The sequence below is a fragment of the Camelina sativa genome, chromosome 11 (genome assembly GCF_030686135.1).
Source record: "Camelina sativa cultivar CO46 ecotype springtype chromosome 11, ASM3068613v1".
Taxonomy (NCBI): domain Eukaryota; kingdom Viridiplantae; phylum Streptophyta; class Magnoliopsida; order Brassicales; family Brassicaceae; genus Camelina; species Camelina sativa.
Genome location: NC_141890.1, coordinates 199,159 through 224,347, shown reverse-complemented (window position 1 = coordinate 224,347; position 25,189 = coordinate 199,159). Strand labels below are relative to the sequence as shown.

Sequence of the window (25,189 nt, the reverse complement as noted above, 5' to 3'; positions counted from 1 at the left end):
AGCTAGCTTTTCCAATCAGCTAATTCCGTGTTTTATTCAACCTGTAATGTAAGGCCCCACCTACTACTTAATTAGTATTATTATTATATCTAGCAAGCCAAGCCCATTCCCATTGCCATTAGTCCATTACCATTAGGGGGTGATTGAATTGAACGCGTAGGAAAATGTGATGAAACAATTTATTGTATGCATTATTATTATGCTTGAATTACAAAGGGATCGGTCGTTGTAATAGTTCGCAAAGTAAGACTTTTTCTTATCTTAAAATAATTAAGAAGAAGAGTTGATGATCGGAGAAACAGACAAAACTTAAAAATAAAGAGTTAGCTAGTTAAGCGCGTAAATGTGTGGGATGAAGATTTTGCTGAGTTGGATTGGGGTTGGCGTCTATAAATTAAATTTATACATTACATTAATACAGCATGTGTTGTGTATATATGTTTCATTTAGCACAAAATTTCAAAGGTCAACTTCAAAAAAAATAGATGTCAAAAAACCAAAAAATTGTCCTCCGACATATGCGTGTTGTGTGGTGATTGGCATTGTGTTGTTGACCGTAAAAAATTATTGATGTTTGGATTGGTAACTCCAATTACTTTGAACATAAGTGATTTAGTTTACTTGGTGGTTTAAGCAAATGCAATGAGGTAAACTGATCTATCATCTATCACCCAACAGCTGGAAACTCACAAAAGTCACAGACTGTCTTCTTCCCGTGAGAGACGTCTCTCTCTTTTTCTTCACTTTCATACTCAAAATCAAAAAGACTCAGACTCTCTCCGTGTCTACTACTCTGCTCCTTCCCTTTGACTTTTCTTTCCCGTTTTCTGTGATATCTGTCAAACAGGCCATTTTGGGCCCTTATTTTTCCAGCCTAACTTTACCAACACGGCAACATCCAACAATGCCTGCTTGCTCATGAATTATGCATGACCGGCATGAACGAAAAAAAAAAAAAAAAAAAGTAAAAGACGAAACCTATAAATAATAAGCTGTAGCCTGTAGTAGCAACGCAACTCTACTTTGTTAGCATGCCGTTATTTCTTTCTTTTTCATTGCGAGATGAAAACAAAATGGTCTTCAACTAAATATTTGAGGGTGTCAATATTCCTATGTTGTTCTAATATGACTTCTTCTGTTCTTCAAGATTCAAGAGTTTTCAAATAGAAAGCTGGCAATTCACTAACACGACGAGGTAGACAATACAAGAAGATGAAAAAGCAAGTGGTCAAAGCCAAAGTAAAGAACAAAGAAAGGATATTGTTATAACTAGGTTTCCTTCTTTTTCTCTTCATTGTTATGACCAGGAAGCTTCTCTTTGATCTTTTCCATTAAACCTTTCTCCTTGCCATTGTCATGACGAGGTTCAAGTTCAGGCTTCCCATGGTCACCTCCGGGAAGCTTATCCTTCACCTTCTCCATAAACCCTTTCTCCTTCCCATCCTCATGTTCAGGCTTGGCTTGGTCAGGATGACCTATACCCGCAGGAAGCTTCTCCTTGATCTTCTCCATGAAGCCTTTCTTCTCCTCTGTTTCACATTGATCTGCAGCATCGTCCTTCTTCTTCTTCTTCTTCTTCTCCTTCTTTCCCCCATTTTCACCCGCTTCCTCATCACTTGACTGCATACATATTCACATCCTCCATCAACAAAGTGTTACTAACATTTCTCATGCTGCTAATTAATTATTGTGTATATATACAATCAAGCTTACAGAGCTGTCGGAAAGGTGGAGTCTTTCAGCGAGAGAAGGCTTCTCCTCTTCCTTGATCACACCGGCATTCTCGGAAGAATGTGCATCTTCGGGTTTCTTCTTGAGAAAGTCAAACATCCCACAGCCTTTGGAGGCTGCAGCATCAGCTTCTTGCTGCTCACTAGAACGAGGATGTTCTGCCATCTTTTAGGAAAACGCAAACAAGTATTCAACACTTACTTTTAATTGCCAACGGGACTTTGCTTTGCAAGCTTTGAGAACTGATGAGTTACACATTGCCCTGCAACACTGTATTTATAGTAGCTCTAGCTTTTATTTTCTGTTTAATTAATTATTACTACAAGTTAATTTGTAGTAATTAACACTAGGTTCGCCTTTAACAAAGGTGTTGCCGGCAAATTGTACTTAACAAGTCTATATTTTAAGGCCCAACTTTGATCGGAACAAGGGTTTGGGTTTTTTTGTTTTGTTTTAGGGAAAGTAGTAAAATATAGAACATCGTACATGTCCGAATACACTGCGTTGCGCCGACCAATGGATGGTCGGTGTGGACGGTCCACGTTATCCAATAAAGAGGGCAAAAGCAGAGTTTACACAGTTTGGCACTATTTAGAAAATAGGCCGAATCAGACGATGGGCTTTACATAAACAATGAGCATAATAATAAGAGAGGCCTACGTTTGGGTAATGTACGATTTATAGCCGTTAGGATTTTGAATTTGATATACATCGTTAAAAAATAATCAGTACTAGTTGGTATAGATAAATCTTAGACAAATCATAATCTATTTGTATTTAGAAAGAAACAAAAAAAACAAATCATATATAATCTTAAATTTTGTATATAGCCTCGACAATGGAATAGAATAAAGATAGGAGTATATGAAGATATCTTCACATGTATGTAGTAATCAATGCCGTAGATGTGACAGAGTCGTTCTCACATGGACGTTTCTTGGTTACTAATCTGTTGAATAATGTATATTTTTGATCGACTGAAATCATCAAAATTGTAGTAACAAACAAACTTTTGACATGTCTAATGTTCTACGCCTAATACAATAGAAATGCGGTTTGTTTGTGCCTTGACGGTAAGCAACTGAAGTATGTACTATTCATTTAATTGATTAATTCCGAAACTAGCTAAGCTATTATAAATGTATTTTTGTTACCAAAAGAGAGAGATACATAAACATAGAAGTGGCCAAAGTACTTGTAGATTTTGATTGGTTAAGTCAATGTTGGTAAACGGATGATTTAAAAAGAAGAAAGAAAAGCAGGAGACCGACCGACAACTACAAGAACAAGGCCCGAGGAGGGATGCACATGTGAATGTGAATGTGATGGAGAGAGTCGGTGCAATGCCACGTCATCCACCGGGTAATGTGGTAAATCCTAGGTACCCTCATACCTACCTTTTTTTAACTTTTACTTGGAATTAGGAGGATGTAGTTTATTACTACTAACTAATTTACACACTCACTGCGCTAAACTAGTCACCAGCAAGCTGCTTTATCTATGACGACGTGACGTGTGTTGTTGGTATAGTGAGCTGGCACTCATTTCCTTCATTAAGACTGATATAAATTCACTCTGTTCCCATCAAAATTAATAAGGATATTTCCCAAAAGGCTCATACCTTATTGGATTATTTGTTTCTTCAAAATCTCTCAACACAAAAAAAAAAAGAAAAAATGGGAGGCGCCATTCTCTTCTTCCTCCTGCTCGCAGTAGTCTTCCTCTTCTCCTCATCTGCAAACGCCTGCGACCGATGTCTTCACCACTCTAAGGCATCTTATTTCTCCTCTGCCTCTGCTCTCTCTTGTAATTTTCCCATCTCTTTTCATTTATATTACTTTTTTTTTCTTGTGGTGTCTTTTCTCATCTTTTTATACTAGTTGTTGTATATCTATGGGTTTAATTCAGCCGGAGCTTGTGCCTATGGCTCTATGGCTACGGGTTTCTTCGCCGGTCACATTGCGGCGGCAATGCCTTCCATCTACAAAGACGGCGCCGGCTGCGGAGCTTGCTTCCAGGTCAGATGCAAGAACCCCACCCTTTGCAGCAGCAAAGGAACCACCGTTATGGTCACTGACCTCAACAAGAGCAACCAAACCGATCTTGTCCTCAGCAGCAGGGCCTTCAGGGCAATGGCTAAGCCCGTTGTTGGCGCTGACATAGATCTCCTCAAACAGGGCATTGTCGACATCGAGTACCAGAGGTTCCATTCCTCACTCACCATTCTCATTTCATTTTACTTGTTTCACTTTTAACTTGTAGTATAATAACTAATAGGAAGAAGAAGAACTGACAAAATATTGAAACAGAGTTCCTTGCGATTACGGGAACAAGAAGATGAGCGTGAGAGTGGAGGAATCTAGCAAAAAGCCTAACTACTTGGCCATAAAGCTTTTGTACCAAGGAGGCCAAACCGAAGTGGTAGCCATCGACATTGCTCAAGTGGGTTCGTCACATTGGAGTTACTTGAGCAGAAGCCACGGAGCTGTGTGGGTTACTGACAAAGTACCCACCGGAGCTCTGCAGTTCAAGTTCGTGGTGACGGCAGGCTACGACGGCAAAATGGTCTGGTCGCAGAGGGTTCTTCCTCCTAACTGGGAAGCTGGGAAGACCTATGACGCCGGCGTTCAGATCACCGACATTGCTCAGGAAGGTTGTGATCCATGCGACCATCACATTTGGACCTGACTAAGACTTACTCCATTCCCCTTTTTGTGATGTGTAACAGAACAGAACAGACTTGTTTATTTAACTGAGAGGAAGAACCAACAACAGGAATGCATAATCTCAAGATTCTATTATATAATTTTAAGTCGTCTCTTTAAACAAGAAAGCTAAAGAAAGGGATATGTGTATGTACAGAAGGTCTATTAATAACAATATGTACACCATTCTTTCTCTCTGTAACCTTGCAACTTTGTGACATTACAATCTTTATACAGATAAAAAGAATTTCTCTATCTGGAAACAACGCTGACACTTGCTGAGAAGAAATTAGTCTGATCAGAAGATCACTTCACCAAATCTCCAAATCGCTTCTACTGGCACTTGCTATGGGGACATTGCCAATGTCTGAGTACTCTGACGAGTCTTGTTCATCTTCATTTAGATCATGTTTTGCTTTTTCTTTTACTCTTCTTGCTTCAGAGGTTCGACAAATGCAGGAGGCTGGGTTCTCGTGGAACTCGCCCTCTCCTGGTTTCATTTCATCTGGTTCCCCCATGAAACCCTTCTGGTATCTTCGGACCTTGGATGAGAAATCATCCCATGTCATGTTGTTTCTGTTTGTGAAGACTTGGTACAGTTTCTTCGCGTTTGGACGAATGGTCACTTTGTGTCCCAAGTATCTCCTGCAGACATACATACACATGTGCATTAGAGAAGAGACCAGTGAAGAAGTGATGTTAAGCGACACAGTATATACCTTCGTCCAGCTAAGATTCTAGCCATGTTACCATTGTTGTTGGTGACAAATGCATCGCTCTCATCACAGACGATGAAGTCAAGAGCAGCCATCCGTGATGAGAAGTTGGCAAAGGGAGCAAGTTCTTTCTTGGAGGTCAATGTCTCTTTTGTATGGATATTTGGAAAGAGTGCTCTTAATGGTGCCAGTGTATCCTCCCCTCCGTATACTTTGCCTGATGCAACATACAAGTGAACCTCTTTCCCAAAACCTAAGCCTCTGAGCATCAGACCAATCTCCTCTGGCGTCAGGGGACATCTCCCATGCCGCCGTTCTTTTTCAGGGTTTGCCGTCTGCACATTGCAACAAGTCCAAGGGAGTTAAGAGTCTTAGTTAGAAGAGGTGATGATATATAATATGGTATTTCAAACTAAGCATAGATATTCTCACATGTAACGTTTTCCACCTTCGTCTCATAGCTCCGAGTTCGAGTCTCTCTTTCTGACCTCCGCCATAATAGCATCCGGAGAAGGCCAACATATCAGGTTCGAACCTGAGATGAAGGGCAACGAAATGCTTGGCTTTGTTTCTCATCCGGTCAACCAGCAATTGGCCCATCCTGTTGATAGACTCTGTATATCTCACCGCATGGTAGTTCACTCTGCACCTCAGCTTCTGGAGCTCTGTATCGAGAGCGTTGGACAACCTGTAGTCGAATTTGGAGAGTTGCACAACCTGCAAAATGAGATTGCATTGCAGCAGATGAGCATATATACTTGTCTTGTATGTATATCATGAATGAACTTAGTTTGGAGGATAAGTAACTGACATGTTTCTTATTAAGTATAGGCAGAACGCGCTGCAGGTAGCAAGAGGGTGTGCACTTCCTCGGGACACGGATGGACTGTAGGCTGCTGGATATTCTTGACTGCTCTTCTTTAGGAAGCTCCTTGATGATCTTCACGTCTTTGGAGAGATGCGAAATGAACCAATCAATGTCAAATATCTCCTCAAAGTTGCTGCATTACAAAAGCTGCGTTAGAACCAACAAACTAAACAACATCAAAATGGGAACCAGAGTGAGACAGGGCAGCACCTGGTGTCCTTCCAGTATGATTTCTGGTCAAGTTTAGGAACCACAAGAGTCGCGTTTAGAATGTAAGCCGCAACTACAGCATCTATTATCTACACAGTAGAAAAAGCGCTTCAGAATTATAAACGGCCCTCACTCAATATATAACACTAGCTAGAATCATATATATATGTGGTTCACAAGGAACTCACCCCTGTCCGCTGCTGGTTTAATCCTCCGCTTGTAGCGATCAGTAAATACCGATTGGTTTGCGTTTTCTTGTCCGTAACTGCCACCGTTTCGATTAATTACCAAACCAAATGAGTATATATCATGTAATTAATATCTGAAGGTTTTTTTAATAACGTACGTACGCAAATCTTTTAAGGGTACACGTACGTACGTACCTTGAAAGGAGTCAGTGGCATTGCTGCAGGCAGAGTAGAAGTTGGACAATCGCGAGCTCCATAACTTGCGATCCGACCTTCCGCCATTTTCCTGAGACACACACACAGTTGCTAGGTACGTGATCATGAAAATGTGGAGAGACTATTAACGTACGTAAATGGTAAAATGGATGATATCATATAAGTTTTACGTACAGGAACACGAAATGGAGCGTTTGGATGTGGATTGGGTTCGAGATGTATCAAGGGGGGAGGAGAAAGGATGGAGAATGAGAAGAGGAAGAGGAGGAGACATCCGGAGACGGCAGAGACAAGCGGAAAAAGACGGTGACGGCGGCGAAAGAGAAGCAGTAACTGGTGGCGAATGCCGGCGATGACAAGCTTTGTCTTGTCCGGTTCAGCGCCATAATCTCTTTTCTTCAACTTCAAAGACGACGACATTTGTATTAACGGAAGAAGGAATGAGGACTTGAGGAGGATAGGGGGCTACAAAGAATAGGAAGAAAACAAGAGAAAAGGGAAGGAGAGAGTGCAAAAGGAGGAGGAAGAGGAAGAAGAAGACGTCATATCTCGATGATGCCTCGTTTGACTTGCCTTGAGGAGAAGTTGGTTGCCGAGAAACTATGCACAAATACTCCAAACTAATCTCAAACTATAAAACAAACAAACACACAATTTTTTTTTTTAAAAGAAAAAAAGAAATATGAGTTTGGGTTTTTTCTTTTAACGTCTCAGCAACTACATCACACCGAATCATCTGCTCTTTAATTATATTATTATCTCCTTTTCTAATTCATGCCAAATTATAATTAGCTGTTTAGATTCTTATCTTAAAATTCAAATGTTTGTTGAAATCGTCTTTTTAAAAAAAAAAAAAAAAATTGTTGTTCCGAAAGCAAAACTTATCCTATTATTTTTGTTTTTTAAATGCCAACTCGTTTGATAAGAATTGTTCAAATGGGTTTTTTTTTCTTTGACAGCGAATTGTTTGAATGGGTTTTAAAAAAGGTTTTTCGTTCTAACAAAATAAGCTAATATTAGAAACCTCTGTCTTATTAGGGAACATATCAAAAATTGAAAAATACATGACGATGAATTGATGATGACATGAGAAGAAAAAAGTCAACTACTAATGAGCGAATGAATGGGCCTTAACGGGCTTAATTTGAGAGGAAACAAAAGGCCCATCTACCAATCCACTCTTCGTCTTCTCCAAACAAGAAACCGCCCTGCAACGGTTAAACCCCAACCCCCTCTCAATCGGAATGATGAATAATTGATTGTACCCTTCTCCTCCTCCTGCCATCTCTGCCTCGACGAATTGATTTCTCTACAGCATCGCTCATCCCTCCCGATTCCGTAAGTTTCAATTTTTGTTCTTTTTGACTCTTTTCTTCTCGATACCCTATCCAGTAGTATCATCATCTTCTTCTCGGCTTTCTCTATCGTTTGGGTTTTGTAGACGAACCGAGTAGTCATCAAAGTAACGTTTCTCTAGTCGAATTGGCTGGGAGTGTGTAGTGATGGAGTCCTCCAGTAGAGTAGTGGCTGGGAAGCAAGTTTCGCTGCCCTTGACGAATAGGTCGGCCAAAGTAAATAGACGAGTAGGCAATTTTCTACCTGTAACTCGGATCAATCAAGCCTCTGGCCTCCAAAACCAAAAGTGCTCCCTTCACAGCAGTCCAAACCCTATCTTTCCTTGTGTTGTTACTCGTCGGAAGAGCCAGATTAACCCTGACTCTTCTTCTCCCTTTCTCAACTTGGAGGATGAAGAAGATCACTCTTGCGGTTCACTGGACAAACTCCCGTAAGGCTGTTGAGGTGTTGCGTTCTCCCTTTGTTACTCTTTCGCATGTTTGCTACGTTCTTCTTGTCTTTGTTTATGCTTTTTTTTTATCTCCCTTTCCTTTTGCTAGGGAAGACACACGTCCTGTGGATATTAAACGAGAACTCGTCATGCTCTCTCTTCCTGCCATCGCTGGACAAGCTATTGACCCTTTGACTCTGCTCATGGAGACTGCTTACATTGGAAGGCTCGGTATTTTTCCCTTTGCTCTATCGATACCATGGAAGAGGTATTTTTAAAAAGCGTTCTAAGGACCCCCTTCTTTCGAATCTGCAGGATCTGTTGAGTTGGGTTCCGCTGGCGTTTCCATGGCCATCTTCAACACCATATCAAAGCTCTTCAACATTCCACTCCTCAGCGTTGCCACTTCTTTTGTCGCTGAAGATATTGCAAAGACTGCCGCAGAAGATTTAGCCTCAGGTAAACCTTTAGCTTTCTTCTCTTCTCATGTTTTCCCAGCCTTATATCATCTATTTGAATGGATTTACAGCAGATAGTCATGGTGACATACCTTCTCAAGGTTTACCAGAAAGGAGACAGTTATCTTCAGTGTCGACAGCGCTAGTGCTAGCAATTGGAATTGGTATCTTCGAGGCACTCGCTTTGTCTTTCGCATCTGGACCCCTTTTAAGGTTAATGGGTGTACAATCTGTAAGTTCGGTCCAGTTATAGCTTATCGTCATCAATGTCTTGAGAATTTTTGGAGAAATTATATACTGAGGGATGCATGTTTTTTGTCTTTAATACCAGATGTCAGAAATGTTCATCCCTGCGCGGCAGTTTCTTGTCCTTAGGGCACTTGGTGCTCCTGCGTATGTGGTTTCTTTAGCTCTTCAAGGCATTTTCCGTGGATTCAAGGATACAAAAACTCCAGTCTACTGTATAGGTTTGCATTCTTTTAAATCTTTTGGCATAGTCCAAGAATGTTCAATTATAGTTGTATTTCTTTCTTCCATCGGTTCATTCATTCCCTAATTTCCATAGTGCAGGCGTTGGTAATTTTCTGGCTATATTTCTCTTCCCTCTATTTATATACAAGTTCAAGATGGGTGTAGCCGGGGCAGCAATATCTAGTGTCATCTCCCAGTATGTAGCTATACATCTTCTTCTTTTGTTTTTTTTTCTCTTTCTTTTCATTCCTTTGCTCAACCTTGTAGAATGGTGCTAAACCTCTTTCCTCTGATTCATAGGTACACTGTTGCCATTTCAATGCTTATACTCTTGAACAAAAGAGTTATACTGCTTCCTCCAAAGATGGGGTCACTAAAGTTCGGGGATTACCTAAAATCAGGTATGTGGACAACGGTTCCTCACTTATGGAATTTACGGATGTAAGTACTGTATTGATATATCTAGGTTTTAAACTTTGACTTGAATTACAGGGGGATTTGTTCTTGGAAGGACTCTGTCTGTGCTCATGACCATGACTGTTGCCACATCAATGGCTGCTCGTCAGGGAGTTTTCGCAATGGCAGCACATCAGATATGCATGCAAGTCTGGTTGGCGGTATCTCTGCTTACTGATGCACTAGCTTCATCTGGACAGGTATTGGTTTTTATACCTAGAGGTTTTGGTTATAACTTTCTTCATCTGTTTAGTATCAAATGGGACTAAAAAAACCACTGAGGCGAGAGATGGTATTAAGCCTCTTGTCTTGTTGATCAGGCCTTGATCGCAAGTTCTGCATCCAAAAGAGACTTTGAAGGTGTGAAAGAGGTTACGGATTTTGTTCTGAAGGTATGAGCCGACACCCCTTTTTGCAGTTGAGATTCACTTACTTCCATAAATAGAAGGAACAATGAATTAGATTTAGCTTGAGGAAGTTGGCGAGAAAGGATGAATATGTTAGAAATGCCAAGATGTAGGGTCAGTTGAAGGGAATATGTTAGCTCTCTTAATCATCATGAAGGTGCTGCACTAAAGAAGTGGAATTTTATCTTGTTGGGGGATGGTGATTGATCTCTGGTTATAGGGAGGGATGTAACGTGTTTAGTGTTGTACAGATAGGAGTGGTGACAGGGATTGCACTGGCTATACTGTTGGGGATGTCTTTCAGTTCAATAGCTGGTTTGTTTTCCAAAGACCCTGAAGTTCTGCGGATTGTGAGAAAGGGTGTATTGGTAAGTAATGTAATTTAATTACATAATAAAGTAAGTGGGTGGGTGGGGATTGGTAGAGCTTTTACTCACGGTAACATGGATACAGTTTGTAGCGGCAACTCAACCAATCACAGCTCTGGCGTTTATCTTTGATGGACTGCACTATGGGATGTCGGACTTCCCCTACGCCGCTTGCTCGATGGTAAGTAAGAGAGAAGTCCTCCTACTACTCCTAGTAAAAAAAAAAGAAAAGATAAAACAATATTGTGTATGTGTGTGTCAGATGGTGGTGGGAGGAATATCATCAGGATTCATGCTGTATGCACCGGCAGGGTTGGGGCTAAGTGGAGTGTGGGTGGGGCTGAGTATGTTCATGGGATTGAGGATGGTGGCTGGATTCAGCAGGTAAAAAGAAAGAGCTTGTATATATATATATATGTAGTAAGACAAAAGTAGAATAGAAAGTGTAGTTTTGTGGTAGAAATGGAAAACTAAAATAAGTTTGTGTTGTGTTTGGGAATGGCAAGATTAATGTGGAGGAAGGGTCCATGGTGGTTCATGCATACAACAACAACAAGTGACAAGGTGAGACTGAGAGAGCCTCTTCTTTTATTAGTGTTATAATTTGCCTGCTATTATTGTTAACTAACTCTGTTTCCTATATGTATATGGCAGCGTCTTGCTTGATAAAGTGCTTAAAAGGGGGAGAGAGAGAGACGCGCCAGTTCTTTTTAGCTTTTCAGATATAGTACTAGTAGTAGATTTTACTTACAGTATTTTTTTAGCTTTGCGATTTTGTGTTTATTGATAATCAAATATACTTATAAAGTATAATAAATACACTTTGCCTAATGTGGAGTTAGATAGTTCTGATTTATTTATTTATCCATATGTCTGAAAGGATAGGGGGCCGCTTGCAAGTTCGCGAATGCTAGCATGTATGTCTTAATCTTAAGTACTGAAAAAAACATTTTAGCTGTACAATTTCACTTAGTATTAGGTTATTATATTTAGGGAAGGGTAAAAAGTATAATAAGTTGGAAAAATACGGATTAGAAAGCAATTAGTGATTTTTTTTGTTGTTGTTTGTATCGAAGATAAGATAAGACGAAATAGAAGAGGCCAGTCAAAAACCATAGAAATTAGTGATTTGAGATTTTCTGATAAAAAAAAAAGGATTAGTGAAGAATATATAAGATATAATCCCATATCAAATAGGTTAAGTAGAATTTTTTGACAGTGAGAGGGTTAGGTGAAAAGACAGAGAGAGATGGATTCGGTGTTAGTAGGGAAGAACAGGTATTGGGTCCTCCGCCACGGGAAGAGCATTCCCAACGAGAGAGGCCTCGTCGTCTCTTCCATGGTTTCTTTGGCTTTCTCTCCTCCTCCTCTTTTCTTTCTTTCGTTCGTTATATTATATCCATGTCTTCCTTCTTATTCTTCTTCATCGCTTTATTTATTTATTTTTCAATTGTAGGAAAATGGTGTGCTCCCCGAGTACCAGTTAGCCCCTGACGGTGTCGCTCAGGCTCGCCTCGCCGGCGAATTGTTCCTCCAGGTTTTCCTTTTTTTCTTTGTTGCTTTGCATCTTTTGTTTTTATTTCCTCAGTAAAAAAAAAAGAAGCTCAAATCATATGATCAAAACTGTGCAGCAACTCAAGGATAATAACATAGAATTGGACAAGGTCCGCATTTGCTACTCCCCCTTCTCCCGAACCACTCACACCGCTAGTGTTGTTGCTGAGGTCCTCAATCTCCCCTTTGTTTCTCCTCAATGCAAGGTAATGTATATACCCCAAACACAAAACCATATGTTTTTTTCTTTCTCAAAGTTGAATAGCCCTTTTAAGCAGATGATTGAAGATCTGCGAGAACGCTATTTTGGACCCACATTTGAACTCAAGTCACATGACAAGGTGCTTCCTCCTCCTCCCTATCATTATTATTATTATTATTATTGTAGAAACGGCCAGTGAGAGACAACACAAGTGTTCTCACGTTTCTTTTTCTCTGGTTGCCGCACGCAGTACCCAGAGATATGGGCTCTTGATGAGAAAGATCCATTCATGGGACCAGAAGGAGGTGAGAGTGCTGCTGATGTTGTTTCCAGACTTGCCTCTGCCATTGCTTCCATGGAATCTGATTTTCAAAGGTATATAACAAAACAATGCCCTCCTTCCACTTTTCTTCTTCATCCTAAACTGAAAGCTTTAAGTGCTTCTTCTTTCTACGTTTCCCGTAGCTGTGCAGTTCTGGTCGTCAGTCATGGAGATCCTCTCCAGATGTTGCAGAACGCTTTCCATTCTGCTAAGCAACAGAAAGGAGATGGCTTGGCAGAGAGGATTCAGATGAGCCGAGTTGCTTCTGTCTTGTCACAGCACCGCAAGTTTGCTCTCCAAACTGGGGAACTCCGTCCTCTCATCTGATTGGCAAAATCTGATTTTGCTATTTAAAAAACTCTTTTTTTCTTGGAATGTCTCTTTTCTTATCGAGTCTTTATCTTCCAATCGGCATTCTTGCTCAAGTTGGAATAACCTATTTATTTTATATCACCTCTGTTAGTTCGAAAGACACAGCAAACATGAACATTTATTTACTCTTTCTGTAATAAATAAAGAAATCATGCTCATTTATGTTCGTATCTTCAAATCTGTACACAGATATTCATTCTTTAATGGCTTCTAGGTAGCGTGATCATCCTCTTCTCACAAACACCTCCGCTTTGAGGACAAAAATGTGGGACAACCTTGTCCAGTCCAATTATTAATCTTTGGTGATCCATCTGCGGCCCCTTACCTCAAATCCACCATAAGCTTGCTCACTACTGCTCTCTCCCCCGCTCTCTGCGCTCGTGTATCCTGATTTACGCCTGTGCTTTTTGCTTCTTGTTACTCCACTATCGCTATAACTCCCATTTAGAAGCGGATCGTCGATACCGCGAATCACTCTCCGACTGGAGGATGATGACATGCAACTATCGTCCTTCACTCTTCTCTTCTCCTTGTCATGTTTCTTTATGGTCTGAGAGATCTTGTGCAGTTTCTCATTAAACTTTGTGATGCTCTTCTCCATAGGCTCCACTGCTTGAGTCACTGTGAATCTCACGTCTTTAACAATCTACAAGATATATAGCATCTTTGTGATCAAATAAAAGCTATTCATCAGATAATCATTTTTTTGGATGGAACAATTAGAGGACTCACATATTCACCACCACCAACGAAAACGTCTCTCATGCTTTCTTTGAGGGTCATACCACTTCTGATATCAACGTCAGGATGTGGTAGGCGGACCTTTGTTGGTCTCTCACTGTCCCTAATCTCATCTGGGTCAATAGGACAGTCAACAGATGCATAGTCACCAAGAACTGAAACGGATCCTGTAAAGCGGTCTCCCATCAGACCGTAAGGTTTTGCTGGGAATACATACAGGTGAACAACGGAAGCAATACCCATCTGCACTGGCCAAACACAAGTGTTAAGAGCTTTAATTTGTTCCAAGAAAGAAAATCCGAGAAGACTCCATAGACTGTTGTAAATAGGAAGCAACGAAGAAGAAATAGTTTTCACTCATTAAATCTTTTCCAGGAAGGTTGGTAAAAGAGGACAATTACCTCTATGCAAATGATGAAATCTTGTACACTAGTCTTCAACTGCAAGCTTTGTGCAATAGAACTTTTGAACAAACCGAGGGAAGAGAGAAGAGCAATGGCAACACCTTGCCACCAAGTGAGAAACACAATCGACTTGAATGTTAGAAATTTGGCCAGGGGCTTAATGTGCGCAAGCTCATCTTTCGTAGCACCATAGAACTGAACCAGACAGTATAATGCCCATGACTGACTAAAATTTAGAACCACTGCCAAATAAGGGTACCTACAAAAAACAATATATACATAGGCAAAACAGTAAGATGGCATCTTGGTCATATAGTTCATCATAGATATAATTGATTCTTGTTTCTAAAGGCACAATTATAAAGACTAGTACAGTGCTAGTAGCACTGTCCTTTTTCAAAGTTGCCTCAACGTACCCACATGACCATTTAAACTCTCCTTCACAATACACACCGAAGGCTTCAAGAATCAGAGCAGTGAGGGCAGTTAGAGACTTTATAATCATCTGCCAAAGGAGAGAAATAGTTTTACTTCCACTAAAAAGAAAAGAATTTTGGAGCAAGAAAAAAACAAAGAAGCATTTAGTGGGAAACATACATATTGAACAATACCAAACTTAACAACTTGATAGAACCAGTGACTGAGCCTCCAGGGTTTAAGGAATAAATTCATAGGAAAAGGATGTTTGACAGTTCCCTTTTCATCATTGTGGTCTAACAGTGGCGTCTTAAAGCTCTTACGTCCTTGTCTTTCCATAAACTCAATAGTCCTTTCTTCCCCACCTGATAAACGGAGTCAAGGAATTACGATGACAAGAAATGTCTGAAAAAGACTTGGGACAAGAGAAGGGGGGGGGGGGGGGAAAGAGATAAAAATTGGTCGGTCTAATACCTAAGCAAGCAACAAGGTATCTACCAAAACAGTACATGGCAAAGGATTCATAGCAGTCTCGAAGAATCCCGCAATCAACACTGATGGATGGTTTGACAAGTGAAGCAAACTGATAGAAACAAACAGAATTAGGATCAGAATCCCGTGATGAGATAAGCAACGGTGAGGAACATGAATGACAATGTATAAATGATGATACTTTTGGATATTATCACATGGATAACAGAATTAATTACTAACCGATTCAATAGAATAGCAAGGGACCATGAGGATGACTCCAATCAAAAACTTTTGCTCCTGAGAGAGAGAAATGGGGATGATTTGATTAGACAAAAGGAATGGGGAAACAAAAAAAAAAAAAAGCCTAAGAAGAAGAAGAAGAAGAGAGAAGAAGAAGAGGGGACAAGACAAACCTCAGGGTTCTTGTAAGTAGAAAGGTGATCGAAGACTAAAAAAAGGGAAAGGGAGAGAGTGAGAAGCAAAAAGGCACCGGCCATAAAGCTTGCCCACGCAGGAGCCGAGTAAGATGAAAGGACGAGCCCGACCATATGTTCTTCATAATACTCTTTTAGTAATACTATCATCTCCTCCATTCTATTTGATGGAATCACCAATACAACAAGCTAACTAACTCCTCCCGAGCAGCTGACCAATTCTTCTTTCTAATCAAAAATTCATTTCTATGGGTAAAACCCAAAGCAACGAACGAGAGTGAGATTAAACTGGATCCGCGCGCGATTTTGAAGGATGATTGATGATCGGAGGCAGACCGAGAGAAAGAAGGAGCCACGGAGGAGCCAAGGAGATGCAAAAAGCAAAAAGACCCTTCTTTCCTTTTTTTTCCATCTAATAATCTCTACTTTACTTTGTTTTTCTGAGTTCTAAAATAAAATTAAAACAAAAAAAAAACGGCATACATTGCGTTCTCCACGCCTCAAAATGACACATCGCCGTAAGTGATGGATATTTGTTGGGATTTGGTCTACAACAACCCCTCCTCTCTCTCTCTCTCTCTCTTTCTGTCTCTGCAACAACTTACTACGCCAAAAGTATAAACCCCACCCCAACACAACTGCTCGTGCTCTCTCAATTTCATAGACAAACCATGGCGATCCCTCTCAAGCTTCTCCTCCTTTTTCAGGCAAACCACTTAAATTTTCTTCTGTCTCCTTGCCTACTCTTTAGTTTAGTTTTTAGACTTTAGAGTTAAGTCTCTTGGGAAATAAATTTTTTTCTCTCTTTTCATCTGCTTTCTATTCTAGGGTTTTGTATCTTGTCTGCATCTACTTTGTTTCTTATTTTGTTGCTTGATTACACACACCTTGTTCACTTTTTTTTTTAATTTTCTTATCGTTGTTACTTGTATCGGTGCTTGCTGATATGCGAATGATTGTCATCTTGCAGCTGCTTACTTCCTCTCTTCTACTCAGCGCAGACCTCATCAGCTCCTCCTCTCTTCTACTCAGCGCAGACCTCATCAGCAGCTCCTCTCTCCTCAACACCCATCCTGTTGATGCTGAACCAAGGTAATTTATTAGAGAGATTAATACACGTGTCCCTTGATCTCCATCTCTTATTGTCAACTAATAATTTGGTCGTATTCGTGCGCTGCTTCTCTCTCTCCTCTCTGTAATAATAGACATTCACAAGAGTATTGCGCAATGTATGACATCTGTGGAAAACGCAGCGATGGAAAAGTCCTTAACTGTCCTTATGCTTCCCCATCCGTTAAGGTGTTTCTTCTTCTTTACATTACGTCGTTTTCCTTCGACTTGTTTCTTTCCCTTGTGCATCTTTGACTGAACTTGACCATTCGTTTGTTTCTGCAGCCCGATGAACTCTTTTCTGCCAAAATCCAAAGCCTTTGCCCGACCATTAGTGGCAATGTCTGTTGTACAGAGAATCAATTTGACACTTTGAGGTCTCAAGTTCAACAGGTTTTACTTTTCTTTGCCTAATCTACTTTTCTTTTTCTCTTATTTTTGCTATACTCATATCTCTTCATATCCTTGTAATAAACTAGGTTTATTTACTAATTTTTTTTTGTTGATGCCATCTATCTATTTTAGGCTGTTCCTTTTCTTGTGGGTTGTCCTGCATGCTTAAGGAACTTCTTAAACTTGTTCTGCGAGCTCTCCTGCTCTCCAAATCAGTCTCTTTTTATCAACGTCACTTCTATTGCTGAGGTTAGCTTCCATTTCTTCATGTCACTAGTTCAACTCTTTTTTGACGGTTAGTTAAGTTGAGACCCGTTAATCTGGTTAACAACACTAGCATTCTTCCTACTTTTGGGATTTATTCTAGGTGAGTGGGAATTCGACAGTGGATAGTATAGACTATCACATAACTGATACGTTTGGAGAAGGTCTTTACGAGTCCTGTAAGGAGGTGAAATTTGGAACTATGAACACACGTGCCATAAACTTTGTTGGTGGTGGTGCCCAAAACTTCAGAGGTGCTCCTGCAGTCTGTTTCAAGGCCTTCTATACGATTTTCATCCTTGTTTCAAAAGTTCTAGATTTCATCTTTTACTTCTGCTTTTTCAGAGTGGTTTACGTTTATTGGTCAGAAAGCACCACCTGGCGTCCCTGGTTCACCGTATGCAATGAACTTCAAATCGACTACTCCTGAGTCATCTGTGATGGTGCCGATGAACTTATCTGTTTATTCATGTGGTGACTCATCCCTTGGATGCTCTTGTGGTGATTGCCCTTCCTCACCAGCGTGCTCAAGTCCCGAACCCCTTCCGCCCCATGAGGAAAACTCTTGCTCAATCAGAATCGGTCCTCTTAAGGTGTGGGTTATACACTTTTTCCTTTAGACCATTATTAGGTTGGTATGATCTTGGATTTGATAGTGCTGATTTACATTTCAGGTTAGATGCATTGAGTTATCAATGGCACTTTTATATATTGTGCTGGTGTCTTGCTTCTTCGGATGGGGTGTGTTAAATCGAAGAAGAGATGTAACCAAGCCTGGTGATAGCGCCGAAGAAGATGGAATTACTAGTGAACCCAAGGCACAACGCACACTTGGTGTCAAGGTATATCAATGTATTGGCTAGAAATTGGGGTTCTTCTGTGTTTGTATATAATACTACATTTATATAGTCACATATATGCTGAACTATCCTTCTCTTAGGTGCAACGACATGCTCCTGTTCAGAGATACTTGGAAAAATTTTACAGGTAAATCTCCAGGATTTTTTTTCTTCGTCTATATTTTACCCACAAGGTATCTCATACAATTAGAAAAACCAGAACTGTGAAGATGATATTGTAATTGTTTCCAATTGTTTGCCTCAGAACATATGGGTCATGGATTACTAGAAGTCCATCTCTTGTTCTTTTCATTTCGGTGGCTATTGTTCTTGCTCTCAGTTCAGGTCTCTTTAAGTTTAAGGTGGAAACACGACCAGAAAAGGTATGTATTAGCTCTGCTAGGATCATGGTTACACGAAATTTTTTATGACATGGATTCAGAAGCGAAGCCACTACGTACTGGTATGATTGTTCATGTGGATTTCTACATTTTGTAGTTGTGGGTAGGTCCTGGAAGCAAAGCAGCAGAAGAGAAAAAGTTTTTTGATAGCCACCTTTCACCATTCTACAGAATCGAGCAGGTAGTTCTATATTTTGCTTCATCTGTCTATATACTAGTTTTTTATTTACAATATATAACCTTTGTTCACGATTTCCTTTTGTGTCATGAAAGCTTATCTTGGCCACTGTTCCTGATCCCAAAAGTGGCAGGGCGCCTAGTATCGTGACAGATGAAAATATTCTTTTGCTTTTTGACATACAAGAGAAGGTACTTGTAAAAATGCTTTTAACCAAAATGCTAGTCCAAGTGGAGTTTTACATCATTTTCTTTCAGTATCATTCTTTTTTTCTTCTGTTTCTGTTATTACTTGTCCTCCAAATATCACAGGTCGATCAAATTCGTGGAAATTATACCGGCTCGAATGTCGTTCTGACTGACATATGCTTGAAGCCTTTGGGAGGTGATTGCGCCACTCAGAGTATTCTGCAGGTTGATAATTTCTAAGCTCGTGAACTTCTCAATGGTTTTAATATTTTGTGAAACTCCTCATGGTTTATATATACACAGAGTACCTCCATGTGTTTTCTCAACTTCTTAAACATAAAAACTCATCTTGCACATGGAATCTCTTCTCTACTGACGTCGCTTTTTAAATTACATTTTCAGTATTTCAAGATGGACTCCGGAACTTTTGATGATTATGGAGGAGTTGAGCATGCTAAGTACTGTTTCCAGGTTTAATTTTTGTTCAGTATCTTACACATAGCCAATATTTTTGTCGAAGATGGGGAATTTGAGTCATTCACTATGTAATTACATTGTTGAATGTCTGCCCTCTTGATTAGTGATTTTATACTGTTTTCTGATACCCTCGCTCTTCAACCTTCAGCATTACACTTCATCAGAGATGTGTTTGAGCGCTTTTAAGGCGCCTGTTGATCCTAGTGCAGTGTTGGGAGGATTCTCGGGGAATAACTATTCGGAGGTAATGGTTCGGAACTTAGTTGTTCAGTACCTTTTGGTTATTAATCTGACCTAAACGAACTGTATTTTCAGGCTACTGCGTTTGTTGTAACATATCCAGTTAACAATGCCATTGGTGATTCAAGCAATGAAAGGGCAGTAGCATGGGAAAAATCGTTCATTCAATTAGCAAAGGTTCTTTTTTCCCAGGGCTTAATTTTTTTTTTTTTTCTTTTTCTCCAGAGAAATTGGTCACTTTCTTTCAAAATTATAAGTGTTTTTACTTGTACTTTCCAGGAGGAGCTGTTACCTATGGTGCGATCCAAGAATTTGAGTCTTTCATTTTCATCCGAAAGCTCAATAGAGGAAGAACTGATAAGAGAAAGCACTGCTGATGTTATAACAATAGCTGTACGATAACAAACATCTTTGAGAGCTATCTCTTACCATCTTCCTGCCCAGATTTTCTTTGGTAATGTGTCCTACCAAGATTTACATGCCAGTGATCTGTTTTTGTATTCCATCATCAGGCAAGCTATTTGGTTATGTTTGTTTACATTTCCGTTACACTTGGAGATGCGCCGCAGTTCTCTACTTTTTATATTTCATCGAAGGTATGTGTGTCTTGATCTTCCTCTCAAGTTTGTTCCTCTATAGACATTTCAGTTGTATTAGATCACGTGAGTATTCCTTTAGATTTTGGAGAAGCAACGTATTGAATAATGGGAATCTTATGATATGCTAGGAATTACTTTCCTCGCCGTTCGGTGAAATTATATTAATGCCTGAATATTTGTTAGGGGGATCTTCACGGAACTATTGATACTCCCTTTCTTTTCCTTACCCCCTCTACCATGAGTGTATATGATCTTTGAAACTAAATATTCACTGTCAACTATCTAGGACTGGGGAAATTAAAGTATTGTGGATGTACAGTCATTTTACACAGATAACTTACGAATAGCATGACTTCTAGGTTTTGCTCGGTCTTTCGGGGGTTGTGCTTGTCTTGCTTTCTGTACTTGGATCTGTTGGATTTTTCAGTGCCCTTGGAGTTAAATCCACATTGATCATAATGGAAGTCATCCCGTTCCTAGTCCTGGCTGTAAGTTCGTTTTCAGTCTTCGTAGTAGGAACAGTGGAATTTTGGTATATCTGTTGATGCTGGATATACTAATTGTTTTTCTATAACAGGTGGGAGTAGATAATATGTGCATACTGGTTCATGCTGTAAAGAGACAACCTCGTGATGTGTCTTTAGAGGAACGGATTAGCTCTGCACTTGTTGAAGTAGGTCCATCCATTACGTTGGCAAGTTTATCCGAGGTCTTGGCTTTTGCTGTTGGAGCTTTTGTTCCAATGCCAGCATGTCGTATCTTCTCCATGTTTGCAGGTTTGTACATATTTGGTGCTCTCTGTGTACATTACTTGTGAGTCTGTGACATTGTTCTTCACTTGCGCAGCTTTGGCTATCATGCTGGACTTCTTTCTGCAAATCACCGCTTTTGTTGCGCTAATCATTTTTGACTGCAAAAGATCTGCGGATAACAGGATTGATTGTTTCCCTTGCATAAAAGTTCCGTTATCTTCTCAAGAATCTGTTGAAGGTTACTTCTGGAAATTTTAGAATTAGTGTCTTTTAACTGTATCATTTACTTTAATTTAGGCAGGGTTTTGTGCCTTTGTAGGTGGAAGAGGACCTGGGTTTCTTGAGAGATACATGAAGGTGTTTTGATTTTCTCAGAACTGGGACAACTTCTCTTTGTTATTAATACACATACGATTCGTGCAACACAGTCACAGACACACGCAAACATGTAATTATGGTCCGCAATCTTTTTGATTTTTTAGTCTTGATCTTCCACAGGAGGTTCATGCACCCGTTCTTGGACTTTGGGTTGTAAAAATGGTTGTTGTTTCTGTATTCTTGGCTTTTGCGCTGGCAAGCATTGTAAGTTGCTGATTACATTTTGTTCATTACTTTCTTCTCACTATATATATACTACCTTCTTTTTTTTTTTTTTTTCTTTCCGTTTAACACTTCTTTTGTTATAGGCACTACAATTTAACTATAACCAACAAAAGTTCAAAAGAGAGATGGACTGAATTATATTATTTTTTTTCTGTAGTTACGAGTTGGTATTTTTATTTGTCTGCTTAAATTTCCTGTGTTTTTATTCATTCAGGCCATCAGCCCAAGGCTTGAAACTGGCTTGGAGCAGAAAATTGTTCTTCCTCGAGACTCTTACCTTCAAGTTTAGTGTGTTCCATTTTTTACTTCTCCTTTATGTTGTTTTCTTTGTGTTCATCTCTTGCTCATTTCCCCCAGTCATGATTGGAATTTTATTTGGCAGGACTATTTTGACAGTCTGGCAGAGTACCTCAGAGTGGGGCCGCCTTTGTATTTTGTAGTAAAGGATTACAATTATAGGTTCTCTATCTTACACACACTCAGAGTAACATTCTCTCTGGTACTATTTATTATCTAGTAGTTTTCCTGCACTGAAATGGATTCTTTTCGCAGCTTGGAATCAAATCATACAAATCAGTTGTGCTCTATCAGCAAGTGCAATTCGAATTCCCTGTTAAATGAGGTAATAATAATGAAGTATAGCGGAGATACTCCTGTCCTAAATTATCATATGACTTCTTACAAGTTTGATGTATCTTCGGTAAAGATCACCTTGTGGTGGGTACCACCAAGGCTGAACACATTTAAAGGGCCACCAAAAGGGTTAGTCCGTAACATTCTTTCTTTTTCCCACCTTCCACCAGATATCAAGAGCGTCACAAGCTCCAGAAACAAGTTACATTGCGAAACCAGCTGCTTCTTGGCTCGATGATTTTCTTGGATGGCTATCACCAGAGGCTTTTGGCTGTTGTCGGAAGTTCACTAATAGCAGTTATTGTCCTCCAGATGACCAGGTCAGTCTTATCGTTTATAGCTTATTGTGGAAACTACCTTGATTTCTTAGTTTCTTTGTCTCTTTAACAGATATAGTCATAGATGAAAAAATTATGGTTCATAGGCTATTTTTTTTTATCTGTTTAATTGCCTTTAAACAAACATGTTTAAAATACAAACTGGTGTTCCAGTCTCTAACTTAAATTCTCAAGCTACAGCCACCTTGCTGCACAGCTGAGGAAGATATTTGCAGTTTAGATGGGATCTGTAAAGACTGTACTACAGTAAGCCTCTGCCTCTCTCTCTCTTCATCAACAATGTTTAGAATTCAACTAATTCTGTAAACCGTTGCAGTGCTTTCGGCATTCAGATTTGGTTCATGATCGCCCATCTACTGCTCAATTCAGGGAGAAATTACCCTGGTTTCTTAATGCTTTGCCATCGGCTGACTGTGCAAAGGGTGGTCATGGGGCATATACAAATAGCGTGGATTTAAAAGGTACTCTAGAATTTGCTTAAAGAGAACATCTATTTGCACTATACTTCGTTTCTTTTATTTTCTTTTGGTCTGAACCTATTTCCCGTGGCGCTTGATTTTTTGTTTCAGGGTATGAGACCGGTGTTATACAGGCATCTGAGTTCCGTACATACCACACTCCACTTAACACACAAGTATGACATTATTGTTTCTAGAAAGCAACTTATTAAGAAAAAACCTCAAAAAGTAATTTTTTTTTTCTTCAGGGTGACTTTGTTAATGCCCTGCGAGCTGCTCGGGAGTTCAGTTCAAAAATATCCAATTCCTTGAAGGTTTGAACCTGGTGATAAATTCTGTTTTAAACAATTATAGATTAGCTGGCTTTGCTTGAAGGAAGACGCTCAACCATATGTGATTTTTGTTCCACTCAGCTTCCTGTATAATAACACTTTTTCTTATATGCAGATTGACATCTTTCCATATTCTGTCTTTTACATTTTCTTTGAGCAATATCTGAATATCTGGAGAGTAGCTTTGACAAACCTCGCTATAGCAATCGGTTTGCTTCCCATCTATCAAATTTTTAGTTTTTGCTAGAGGTTGACCAAAAGAAAACTCTTTACATTCTTATATTGCTTTGGCAGGTGCTATATTTATTGTTTGCTTGTTAATCACTTCCAGGTCAGTTATCTCTCTATACATTATACAAAATTTTAGAATGTGGGGATGTCTTGATGTTGATTTCGTTTATTAACATGTCAATTTCAGTGCTTGGAGTTCGGCCATCATTGTCCTTGTATTAGTGATGATACTCTTGGATCTCATGGTATTTAGTAACACATATCCAGAGAATCTCCTCTCGATTTGCGTTTTGGTTCATGCGGTTCTGGGTGCTATATGTAATCATCCTTGATGTGTTTGAGCAGGGTATGATGGTGATTCTGGGAATCCAACTCAATGCAGTTTCTGTTGTGAATTTGATAATGTCAATCGGGATTTCTGTAGAATTCTGCGTGCACATATCACATGCTTTCCTGGTAAGAACAAGCCATGCAACCTTACTCCAAACACTATACCGCATATATTGGCACTAAAATCTGTAGCCATGTAGTAGCAGAACAACTTTTCTCACAATTGCCATTCGCTTATTGGTTAAGTCATAGTGGATTTTAATTTAAGGATGCAAAACAAGCAATGTCTCTTTTCAACCTTGCGTGGATCTGTTGTGAAATATTATATTTATTTCCTGCACTGCTTCAAATGCAGATGAGTAGTGGGAACAGAGAACAAAGAGCGAGGGAGGCACTGGAAACCATGGGAGCTTCAGTTTTCAGGTGATGAAGCTTACGATCACTTGCTAGTCGCTATATTTTCACTTTTCTCCGAAGCAATTTTTATTTTTTATGCAAAGGCATTAGTCTAACTGGTTTAGTGGTCATGTTGTTGGGGACAGTGGGATCACGCTCACAAAACTTGTTGGAGTGATTGTGCTTTGCTTCGCAAGATCAGAGATATTTGTGGTAATGACACCTAAATCCTTTGCCTTGTGCAGTTCTTGGTCTCTTGCGAGTTGATTTAAATGGATATGTATTGGTGCAAACAGGTGTATTACTTCCAGATGTACTTGGCACTGGTTATAATCGGCTTCTTGCATGGGCTTGTTTTTTTACCAGTAAGTTTATCTGGAATTACCTGCTACCATCTAGTGATCTAGCTTGAACATCCAATACAGTGTCATCTCTAGGCATTGTAGACAGTAAGCATCTGTAATGGTTGATTGATTAATTGTGGGTTTCAGGTCATACTGAGTTTAGCTGGCCCTCCGCAACTACATTTGGACATCGAGGAGCAGCAGCAAGCAGACCAAGCTTCTTCCTCCCTGTTGAACTGAGTAACTCCACAGACGCTCTTAAGTCTTAAACTCAACCTTCACATTACTCGTATTGTGCAAATGTCTTGCACAATGTCAAAAAAGAACTAAAGAATCAACAGTGTGATTACTGGAATATCCTCTGTATCAAAGTTAGGTGACAGGCCCATGGCCCAAAGTATGGCTTTTTGGTACAATTTCTTAACTAGAGTTACGGTTAAAGAAAACATGCAAATTAAAGACTTTGGAGCTAAATCCTATCTACTTCAAAAATAGAACACAGAAAAGAAGCTTGGAGATACAATGCAAATGTAGATTACTGTAGATCACAAAATCATGATAGCTTAAGCTAGTAATCTATATT

The 25,189-nt window shown here is 39.7% G+C and overlaps 7 protein-coding genes across 11 annotated transcripts; 4 read left to right on the top strand and 3 right to left on the bottom strand.

Annotated features, from left to right (window-relative positions):
• Nucleotides 1-1,154: 1,154 nt before the first annotated feature.
• On the bottom strand, nucleotides 1,155-1,995 carry LOC104720755 (uncharacterized). Its single transcript, XM_010438632.3, has 2 exons — nucleotides 1,714-1,995; nucleotides 1,155-1,620 (listed from the first exon to the last, which is right to left on the bottom strand). The coding sequence occupies exons 1-2, from the start codon at nucleotides 1,894-1,896 to the stop codon at nucleotides 1,270-1,272; spliced, it is 534 nt and encodes a 177-aa protein (XP_010436934.1). The 5' UTR covers nucleotides 1,897-1,995; the 3' UTR covers nucleotides 1,155-1,269.
• A 1,324-nt stretch (nucleotides 1,996-3,319) lies between these two features.
• LOC104720754 (expansin-like A2) lies at nucleotides 3,320-4,631 on the top strand. The gene is made up of 3 exons (XM_010438631.3): nucleotides 3,320-3,537; nucleotides 3,640-3,934; nucleotides 4,041-4,631. Exons 1-3 carry the CDS (start codon nucleotides 3,408-3,410, stop codon nucleotides 4,417-4,419), a joined length of 804 nt encoding a protein of 267 aa, XP_010436933.1. The 5' UTR covers nucleotides 3,320-3,407; the 3' UTR covers nucleotides 4,420-4,631.
• Nucleotides 4,510-7,413, bottom strand: LOC104720753 (protein ROOT HAIR SPECIFIC 17). Its single transcript, XM_010438630.3, has 8 exons — nucleotides 6,809-7,413; nucleotides 6,614-6,704; nucleotides 6,419-6,495; nucleotides 6,231-6,319; nucleotides 5,964-6,153; nucleotides 5,585-5,869; nucleotides 5,156-5,487; nucleotides 4,510-5,081 (listed from the first exon to the last, which is right to left on the bottom strand). Exons 1-8 carry the CDS (start codon nucleotides 7,052-7,054, stop codon nucleotides 4,748-4,750), a joined length of 1,644 nt encoding a protein of 547 aa, XP_010436932.1. The 5' UTR covers nucleotides 7,055-7,413; the 3' UTR covers nucleotides 4,510-4,747.
• Nucleotides 7,414-7,827: 414 nt separating this feature from the next.
• On the top strand, nucleotides 7,828-11,411 carry LOC104720751 (protein DETOXIFICATION 45, chloroplastic). 4 transcript variants are annotated; one of them, XM_087471354.1, is made up of 15 exons: nucleotides 7,828-7,972; nucleotides 8,076-8,420; nucleotides 8,530-8,651; nucleotides 8,736-8,879; nucleotides 8,953-9,110; nucleotides 9,210-9,345; nucleotides 9,449-9,545; nucleotides 9,650-9,750; nucleotides 9,842-10,005; nucleotides 10,126-10,197; nucleotides 10,464-10,580; nucleotides 10,666-10,761; nucleotides 10,843-10,964; nucleotides 11,087-11,144; nucleotides 11,235-11,411. In XM_087471354.1, exons 2-15 carry the CDS (start codon nucleotides 8,137-8,139, stop codon nucleotides 11,244-11,246), a joined length of 1,683 nt encoding a protein of 560 aa, XP_087327480.1. In that variant the 5' UTR covers nucleotides 7,828-7,972; nucleotides 8,076-8,136; the 3' UTR covers nucleotides 11,247-11,411. The 4 variants fall into 4 exon arrangements, with proteins under 4 accessions (XP_087327480.1, XP_087327479.1, XP_087327482.1 ...); XM_087471353.1 differs by having other exon boundaries at nucleotides 7,833-7,972; nucleotides 8,950-9,110; XM_087471356.1 differs by having other exon boundaries at nucleotides 7,865-7,972; nucleotides 8,076-8,434.
• A 72-nt stretch (nucleotides 11,412-11,483) lies between these two features.
• On the top strand, nucleotides 11,484-13,200 carry LOC104720748 (uncharacterized). Its single transcript, XM_010438626.2, has 6 exons — nucleotides 11,484-11,922; nucleotides 12,037-12,117; nucleotides 12,212-12,340; nucleotides 12,413-12,475; nucleotides 12,587-12,711; nucleotides 12,802-13,200. Exons 1-6 carry the CDS (start codon nucleotides 11,830-11,832, stop codon nucleotides 12,983-12,985), a joined length of 675 nt encoding a protein of 224 aa, XP_010436928.1. The 5' UTR covers nucleotides 11,484-11,829; the 3' UTR covers nucleotides 12,986-13,200.
• On the bottom strand, nucleotides 13,085-16,002 carry LOC104720750 (protein LAZ1). Its single transcript, XM_087471357.1, has 8 exons — nucleotides 15,480-16,002; nucleotides 15,307-15,363; nucleotides 15,067-15,175; nucleotides 14,773-14,957; nucleotides 14,592-14,680; nucleotides 14,173-14,434; nucleotides 13,763-14,014; nucleotides 13,085-13,676 (listed from the first exon to the last, which is right to left on the bottom strand). Exons 1-8 carry the CDS (start codon nucleotides 15,657-15,659, stop codon nucleotides 13,323-13,325), a joined length of 1,488 nt encoding a protein of 495 aa, XP_087327483.1. The 5' UTR covers nucleotides 15,660-16,002; the 3' UTR covers nucleotides 13,085-13,322.
• Nucleotides 16,003-16,071: 69 nt separating this feature from the next.
• On the top strand, nucleotides 16,072-25,022 carry LOC104720747 (uncharacterized). 2 transcript variants are annotated; one of them, XR_015570713.1, is made up of 39 exons: nucleotides 16,072-16,207; nucleotides 16,471-16,592; nucleotides 16,706-16,799; nucleotides 16,896-17,003; nucleotides 17,136-17,252; nucleotides 17,371-17,521; nucleotides 17,613-17,860; nucleotides 17,942-18,109; nucleotides 18,208-18,254; nucleotides 18,372-18,489; nucleotides 18,605-18,688; nucleotides 18,781-18,876; nucleotides 18,997-19,098; nucleotides 19,276-19,344; nucleotides 19,499-19,594; nucleotides 19,666-19,767; nucleotides 19,870-19,983; nucleotides 20,103-20,186; nucleotides 20,549-20,677; nucleotides 20,767-20,965; nucleotides 21,036-21,179; nucleotides 21,261-21,298; nucleotides 21,440-21,523; nucleotides 21,759-21,827; nucleotides 21,927-22,003; nucleotides 22,097-22,166; nucleotides 22,348-22,497; nucleotides 22,669-22,761; nucleotides 22,832-22,976; nucleotides 23,085-23,149; nucleotides 23,222-23,287; nucleotides 23,421-23,514; nucleotides 23,600-23,636; nucleotides 23,724-23,781; nucleotides 23,882-23,992; nucleotides 24,222-24,289; nucleotides 24,409-24,475; nucleotides 24,559-24,627; nucleotides 24,754-25,022. XR_015570713.1 is itself a non-coding variant. In XM_087471351.1 (39 exons), exons 1-39 carry the CDS (start codon nucleotides 16,172-16,174, stop codon nucleotides 24,844-24,846), a joined length of 3,855 nt encoding a protein of 1,284 aa, XP_087327477.1. In that variant the 5' UTR covers nucleotides 16,072-16,171; the 3' UTR covers nucleotides 24,847-25,022. The 2 variants fall into 2 exon arrangements, 1 of the variants encoding a protein (XP_087327477.1); XM_087471351.1 differs by having other exon boundaries at nucleotides 22,696-22,761.
• Nucleotides 25,023-25,189: the final 167 nt, after the last annotated feature.

What these genes read in the sequence shown, in the direction of transcription:
- LOC104720747 (XM_087471351.1), top strand. Translation starts at nt 16,172, where the DNA reads ATGGCGATCCCTCTCAAGCTTCTCCTCCTTTTTCAG. An exon ending in TCCCGTTCCTAGTCCTGGCT is followed by an intron (nt 20,678 to 20,766) that starts GTAAGTTCGTTT and finishes TTTCTATAACAG; the next exon opens with GTGGGAGTAGATAATATGTG. An exon ending in ATGGGCTTGTTTTTTTACCA is followed by an intron (nt 24,628 to 24,753) that starts GTAAGTTTATCT and finishes TGTGGGTTTCAG; the next exon opens with GTCATACTGAGTTTAGCTGG.
- LOC104720755 (XM_010438632.3), bottom strand. Translation starts at nt 1,896, where the DNA reads ATGGCAGAACATCCTCGTTCTAGTGAGCAGCAAGAAGCTGATGCTGCA. An exon ending in TCCACCTTTCCGACAGCTCT is followed by an intron (nt 1,621 to 1,713) that starts GTAAGCTTGATT and finishes ATATGTATGCAG; the next exon opens with TCAAGTGATGAGGAAGCGGG.
- LOC104720750 (XM_087471357.1), bottom strand. Translation starts at nt 15,659, where the DNA reads ATGGAGGAGATGATAGTATTACTAAAAGAGTATTATGAAGAACATATG. An exon ending in CTTGCTATTCTATTGAATCG is followed by an intron (nt 15,176 to 15,306) that starts GTTAGTAATTAA and finishes TGTTTCTATCAG; the next exon opens with TTTGCTTCACTTGTCAAACC. An exon ending in ATACCTTGTTGCTTGCTTAG is followed by an intron (nt 14,958 to 15,066) that starts GTATTAGACCGA and finishes TCCGTTTATCAG; the next exon opens with GTGGGGAAGAAAGGACTATT.
- LOC104720748 (XM_010438626.2), top strand. Translation starts at nt 11,830, where the DNA reads ATGGATTCGGTGTTAGTAGGGAAGAACAGGTATTGGGTCCTCCGCCAC. An exon ending in CCGGCGAATTGTTCCTCCAG is followed by an intron (nt 12,118 to 12,211) that starts GTTTTCCTTTTT and finishes AAAACTGTGCAG; the next exon opens with CAACTCAAGGATAATAACAT. An exon ending in ATGGAATCTGATTTTCAAAG is followed by an intron (nt 12,712 to 12,801) that starts GTATATAACAAA and finishes CGTTTCCCGTAG; the next exon opens with CTGTGCAGTTCTGGTCGTCA.
- LOC104720754 (XM_010438631.3), top strand. Translation starts at nt 3,408, where the DNA reads ATGGGAGGCGCCATTCTCTTCTTCCTCCTGCTCGCAGTAGTCTTCCTC. An exon ending in CTCTGCCTCTGCTCTCTCTT is followed by an intron (nt 3,538 to 3,639) that starts GTAATTTTCCCA and finishes GGTTTAATTCAG; the next exon opens with CCGGAGCTTGTGCCTATGGC. An exon ending in GTCGACATCGAGTACCAGAG is followed by an intron (nt 3,935 to 4,040) that starts GTTCCATTCCTC and finishes ATATTGAAACAG; the next exon opens with AGTTCCTTGCGATTACGGGA.
- LOC104720753 (XM_010438630.3), bottom strand. Translation starts at nt 7,054, where the DNA reads ATGTCGTCGTCTTTGAAGTTGAAGAAAAGAGATTATGGCGCTGAACCG. An exon ending in TCATACTGGAAGGACACCAG is followed by an intron (nt 6,154 to 6,230) that starts GTGCTGCCCTGT and finishes TTTGTAATGCAG; the next exon opens with CAACTTTGAGGAGATATTTG. An exon ending in AGAATCTTAGCTGGACGAAG is followed by an intron (nt 5,082 to 5,155) that starts GTATATACTGTG and finishes GTATGTCTGCAG; the next exon opens with GAGATACTTGGGACACAAAG.
- LOC104720751 (XM_087471353.1), top strand. Translation starts at nt 8,137, where the DNA reads ATGGAGTCCTCCAGTAGAGTAGTGGCTGGGAAGCAAGTTTCGCTGCCC. An exon ending in ATATCTAGTGTCATCTCCCA is followed by an intron (nt 9,546 to 9,649) that starts GTATGTAGCTAT and finishes TCTGATTCATAG; the next exon opens with GTACACTGTTGCCATTTCAA. An exon ending in CCTACGCCGCTTGCTCGATG is followed by an intron (nt 10,762 to 10,842) that starts GTAAGTAAGAGA and finishes TGTGTGTGTCAG; the next exon opens with ATGGTGGTGGGAGGAATATC.